The sequence below is a fragment of the Tupaia chinensis genome, unplaced genomic scaffold (genome assembly GCF_000334495.1).
Source record: "Tupaia chinensis unplaced genomic scaffold, TupChi_1.0 Scaffold000147_1, whole genome shotgun sequence".
Classification (NCBI taxonomy): Eukaryota; Metazoa; Chordata; class Mammalia; order Scandentia; family Tupaiidae; genus Tupaia; species Tupaia belangeri.
In genome coordinates this window covers 7,645,424-7,651,423 of record NW_006159617.1, presented here as the reverse complement: position 1 = coordinate 7,651,423, position 6,000 = coordinate 7,645,424, and the positions used below count along the sequence as shown (strand labels likewise).

The 6,000-nt window shown below is 38.6% G+C and overlaps 1 protein-coding gene across 3 annotated transcripts in view; it reads left to right on the top strand.

Moving 5' to 3' along the window:
• The window catches only part of VPS13A (vacuolar protein sorting 13 homolog A), a gene marked incomplete at its 5' end in the record, with an annotated part of 243,652 nt that overhangs the window by 161,014 nt on the left and 76,638 nt on the right, over nucleotides 1-6,000 (top strand). For all 3 annotated transcript variants that reach the window (XM_014586627.2, XM_014586628.2, XM_014586629.2), the window contains 3 exon segments: nucleotides 622-1,017; nucleotides 1,276-1,380; nucleotides 1,490-1,636. In XM_014586627.2, the coding sequence (XP_014442113.1) occupies nucleotides 622-1,017; nucleotides 1,276-1,380; nucleotides 1,490-1,636 (648 nt within the window).

Below are 6,000 nucleotides of genomic sequence, written 5' to 3'. Positions count from 1 at the left end.
CGCATGTGCATGCGTGCCCAGGATCCCGAGAGGAGAATGGAGGAGAAGGGATTGCAGGGTGGCCATCCCCCCTGGGGGGTGATTTCTCGCTTTCTGTCTCTCTGTCTTTCTGGCAAGCGCAAGTGCTCTATAGCAAAAACCTCTCCAAGAAAAGAAAAAAACAAAAACAAAAAACAGTGATTGGAAATAGGTGATAAAGGATTGTTAAAAACCATGAATGGGAGGTAGTAGGGGTTGCTTACTTCGGATTACCATTAATTTTCCCCTTTATTTTCTATCATTTTGTGGAATATTATTTAAACTAAAAGCACTAGTGGACAATATTTTTCTGTTGTTTCACAAATTATACTCTTATATTTCCACTGGAGTTTTACATTAAACTTTGTAATCCTCAAGTAGTCCTCTGAAATAAGCCTTTTAGACCATTTTACTAATGGAGTAACAAGTTTTGGATGAAATGTTTTATAAAAGTTTATATTAGAGCTAGGACTGGAATGTAAGTCCTCTAACTTGTTCTGATGGGTATTTCAAAAATATTTTGTGTAGCATTTAAAATAATCAACTCAAATTTGGGGGCATATTATTCTGAAACATTAAAAAATAAATCTATTTTTATTACAGGGAATTGAAAATTCAGTTTTTACTCTCAGCGAAGGACATTCAGCCCAGATTTGTACTGTGCAGTTGGATAAAGCCAGGCTACATTTAAAATTACTGGACTACCTTAATCATGATTGGAAAAGTGAATATCATATAAAACCTAATCAACAAGATATTAGTTTCATCAGTTTTACATGTGTTACAGAAATAGAAAAGACTGAATTAGATATCGCTATCCATGTAACTTACAATACTGGTCAGACAGTCGTGGCATTTCATAGCCCTTACTGGATGGTGAACAAAACTGGTCGCATGTTACAGTACAAAGCGGATGGAATTCATCGAAAGCATCCACCTGACTATAAAAAGCCAGTTCTCTTTTCTTTCCAGCCAAATCACTTTTTTAATAACAATAAGGTATGTAGCATTTTTTTCTTTTACTTTTCCTTAGTTTTTCGAGTCCTGACGAATGTAAAAATAAATTGTGAAACTTAGGTAGAAATAACATTTTAAAAATATTTTAGGTAAAAAAAATAGAGTTTAATAATGGGAATGGTTTGGTGCATTGATAATATGGTAATTATGTTAGAAAGTAAAAAAAAAAATTATTAAGCAAGAATTTTTAAATGTACCTAAATTATAATATATTTGAGTTTGTTTTTTTTTTTTCCCTAGGTTCAGCTTATGGTGACTGACAGTGAGTTATCAGACCAGTTTTCAATCGACACTGTTGGTAGTCATGGAGCTGTTAAATGTAAAGGCCCAAACATGGAATATCAAGTGAGTTGTATGCTTATCAAGAATTTTTTATTTAAAATATGTCTTTTGAGTACTTAATTACATTTTACCATTAATTAATTAATTAATAGAAGCTCTTTTTTCTCCATAGGTTGGTGTTACTATAGATCTCAGCAGTTTTAACATTACCAGAATTGTGACTTTTACTCCTTTTTATATGATTAAAAACAAGAGCAAATACCACGTATCAGTGGCTGAAGAGGGAAATGATAAATGGCTCTCTCTTGAGTTGGATCAGGTAGGTAGCTGAATTTCAGAAATGTACCTTTCTGGATTCTTTTTGCTCCTTGACTTTCAATACCTAACTCACCATGTCATGTTTTAATTATCTTGAAATTTATTGAGTCTTTGTGCCAAGCCGTAGGTATTTTGATTATTAAAAATTGAGCCTTGTCATTTGGGAATGCATACCTCAATAAAAGGCACAGATATTTACTCACCACATTGGTTAAATACAGCAATAGAAGATTGGATAAAGTATATATGCATCAAAAAGGAAGTGATTTATTCTCTCTAGGAGTCTGTTAGGAATGCTTTCATAGAGTAGATTAAGCCAGACTACCCTTCAAGATACTTGAGAAAGGCAGTACCAGCCTATGTGTGAAATTTTGGTTCTATGCCAGCATTAAGCTATTAGATCTCTGGATGTGAGTTTTCTGAATGATTAACTGAGGTTGATAGACTATTTTAATTAAAAAAATATTTCTTCTGTGAGTGAGAAAGAAAGAGGGAGAGAGAGGAAGGACCCCCAATAGGGTCCCCATTCTGTGATCCACCAGTCTCAGCCCACACACCCTGCATCCTCAAGGTGGTCCCAGCATTGTAAACCCAGGACTTTAATATGTGGGGTCAAGTTTGATGCCAGTTGCATCACCTCCTGGCCTTTGAATATTTACTTTTTCAAAAGAAGAATTATTTAATTTTATTTATCATTATTATTATTATTATTATTATTATTTAATTCATTGTAGGGCATGGGAAAGAGAAAGAGTGAGAAAGCAAATTACCAGGTCTGAGACTCAAACCATGATCTGCCACGTGGTACATGAACCACTACACTACCTGCTGGCCCCACAATATTTACTTTTATTAAAGAACTTTTATTCTAGGGCCAGAAAGTAGGCATGATGGTTAAGATGGCTGGATCCCATATATCCAAATACACAGTTCGAGTCCTGGACATGGCTGCTTGAAAAGCATGGCAGGTGTGTGTGCATGTGTGCACAAAATCCCAGAAAGAGAATGGAAGAAAAGGGATTGTGGTGACCATCTCTGTTGGGAGGTGCTTCTTCACTTTCCCCTGTCTTTCTGTCTCTGGTGAGTGCACACATCCTGTAGCAAATTTAAAAAAAAAAAAAGGACTTTTATTCCATTAGGATTATAAGAAGAGCGTTTACTGTTTTTTACTCATTATTTCTCTTGCATATAAAACTGTCCTTGTGCGATCATTCTTTGAAAAACATCTTTTAGAATTTACTTTAGAGTTAGTTGGTCTTTAAATTTTATCAGTTTGTGTTTATCCATTAACATTTTGATCATATTTCTTTCTCTCTCTCTCTCTCTTTTTAATTTTGCCATAGGGCACATATGTTTGCAGAAGAGAGAGAGAGAAAGTAAGGGGGAATGCCAGAATTCTCTCCCCTCTCTTTAAGGATTCTGGGCACGCATGCGCACGTCTGGGTTGTTTTTCAAGCCTCTGGGTCTGAGGCCTGAACTACACTGGCAGCCGTATGGAACCCAGCTGCCTTAACAAACATGCTACTTGCTGGCCCTATCAGGTTTCTTTAAAAAGTTTTAAAGTTCCTTGATAAATATTTTAGGTTAAATTTTTTTTCTCAGCATGTAGGTTTTCTCCCACTTTCTTCTGGCTTTCCTTTTGTTGACACTTACATTGTGGTTCTGTCATCTCTTTGGAGTGATTTTTCTGTCTGGCTGTGCCAGGTGCATTGTTAGTGAGCAGTCATATTTTGAAAGGAATCTTTTTTTCTGGGCAGTAGGTTTCAACAGTGTGCTTAAAATGTTTAGTAAATATGCCATAGACACATGTGCTGTCATCCAGGCTTTTTTGTTTCATTTATACAGCACAGGAAAGAGCAGGTTTTACATAATTCTTAAAGGCCCTAGGATTTTCAGAATGATAAATGAACATTAGCTTCAACTTAAAGTCACCAGCTGCATTAGCTCTTAATGAGAGAGTGAGCCTGTCCTTTGAAGCCAGTATTGACTGCTCTCTATCAAAAGTCCTTGGCTAGGGACCAGCAGTTAGCGTAATGGCTATGTCTCTGGACTCCCATGTAGTCGACCGCGATTCAAGTCTCGGACCCGGCGGCTTAAACTCACGCCGGGCGTGTGTGCGAGCATGCCCAAGATCCCTAGAGGAGAATGGAGGAGAAGGGATTGCGGCGTGGCCATCCCCCCTGAGGGGTGATTTCTCGCTTTCTTTCTCTCTGTCTCTCTCTGTCTGTCTAGCGAGCACACATGCCCTGTAACAAAAACCTCTCCAAAAAAAAAAAAGTCCTTGGCTGCTTCGCCTGCACTGAGCCTGCTGTTTAGTGCCCCTTCCTCAGTGCTCTTAGCTAGGCTTTCTGGATAACTTCTTGCAGCTTTCATATCAGCCCTTGTTTATCTTGCTCTTTCATATTATGGAGATGCCTTCCTTTCTTAAATCTTGTGAACCAACCTCTGAGTTCGAAGTATGGCAAGAATCACCAAAATGTGACACATAGATCGAGTGAGCACATGCAATTGGAAAAATGGTGCCAGCAGATTTGCTTGACACAGGGTTTCCACAAATCTTTCAATTATTATAAAATACAGTGTCAGTGGGGACCTGTAGATGGCATAATGGTTACGTTGCTGGATTCCCACACAGTTGACCATAGTTTGAGTCCTAGACCCAGTGGCTTAAAACTCACGCTGTGCAGTTGTGCTTGTGTGTCCAAAATCCTGAGAGGAGAATGGAGGAGAAAGGATTGTGGTATGGCCATTCCCCCTGTGGGGTGATTTCTTACTTCCTGTCTCGCTAATTCTCTGGCAAGTACATGTACCCTATAGCAGAAAAATCTCAAAAAAAAAAAAAAAGAACCAAAAAACCAACACATTAAGAAATGCAGTATGAGCAAACTGTAGTAAGTGAAGCACAGTACGACAAAGAGTGCCTGTGTTTGGCCTCTCCATCATTGTTCCGTGTTCTTCTTCTATGCGTTTAATCAGATTTCCTGCCACACTCATGTCCCATTCCCCATACCTCTTAATATCATTTTTATACGTTTCATCTGTTTGGCTTTCTCTGTTGAATTCTGGGTAAGTTCTACATATGTATCTTTTGAAGATTTTTTATTTTTAAGTACGCTTAAACTGCTACTTAAGCCTTAAACTGAGTTATATATTCGAATAATTGTATTTTTTCTGAAGTTCCATCTTTTTTCATGTTTGTTTAGTCTTTCAACAAATATTTATTATGTTTTTGTTTTGTTTTGTTTTAAGTTTTGCTTTAGGGCTTGTGTGCTTGCTGGAAAGGGACAGAGAGAGGAAAAGTGAAAAATTACTCACCGGGGGAATGGCCACATTGTGGTCCTTTCTCTACCATTCTCCTCTTGGGCTTTTGAGCGCACATGCACATCCACCTGGTGTTTTTTTTGTTTGTTTGTTTGTTTGTTTTTAAGTTGCTGGGCCTGGGACTTGAACCACAGAGTTGGCCATATGGGTTCAGCACATAAACCTCCATGCCACCTCCTGGCCCTATTATCTTTTTTTTTTTTTTTAATTTTTTGGAGAGGTTTTTGCCTCTCCATGTGCACTCACCAGAAAGACAGAGAGACAGAAAGTTAGAAATCACCCCCAGGGGGATGACCATGCCACAGTCCCTTCTCCTCTGTTCTCCTCTTGGGATGTGTGCGTGCCAAGCATGAGTTTAAGACACCGAGTCCGGGACTTGAACTGTGGTCGACTACATGGGAGTCCAGCAACATAGACATTATACCAACTGCTGATCCCATCTATTGTATGTTTTTAAATGTGCCTCGTAACATATCCGTTAACAAAACATCAAGTTCCTGTCCTGTGTAGTTTACATTTCAGTGAGTGTGATCATAATACCATGATCAATTAATAAAATATGTAGTATGTTTAAAGGTGACAGATCTAATGGGAAAAGGAAATAAGGCAAGATAAAGGGCATTGAGCATTGTAGAGAGCAAAGGGTGGGCTATAGTTTTATGTCATGTGATTAGGATAGGATTCGTGTGATCACATTTGAATAGAGTCTTGGAAGAAATGAGAGAGTTAGCAGTTGTCAAGTCTCATTGACGCCAGGGAGAGCTGATCTGCCGTGGCGGCTGAATGAGCGAACAAGCCAGAAAGTAACAACCAAACCTTTAGTTATGTGCTACTGTAAATAATCTGAGACAACTGGACAAAGCACCGAATGTCCTGTTTCGTCTTCCCAATGGAATGGCATTGGTCAAGGGTCAGGTGCGTCAGCATAGGTGTGTAGGTTCTCTCTCTGTCGAGGGATTCCCTGATCAGAAGGTTCCAACAGTTTCATGGACCTGATAGAAAAGGACGAGGAAGTGCCAGGAGTGGGAAAGTACTGAGCACTGA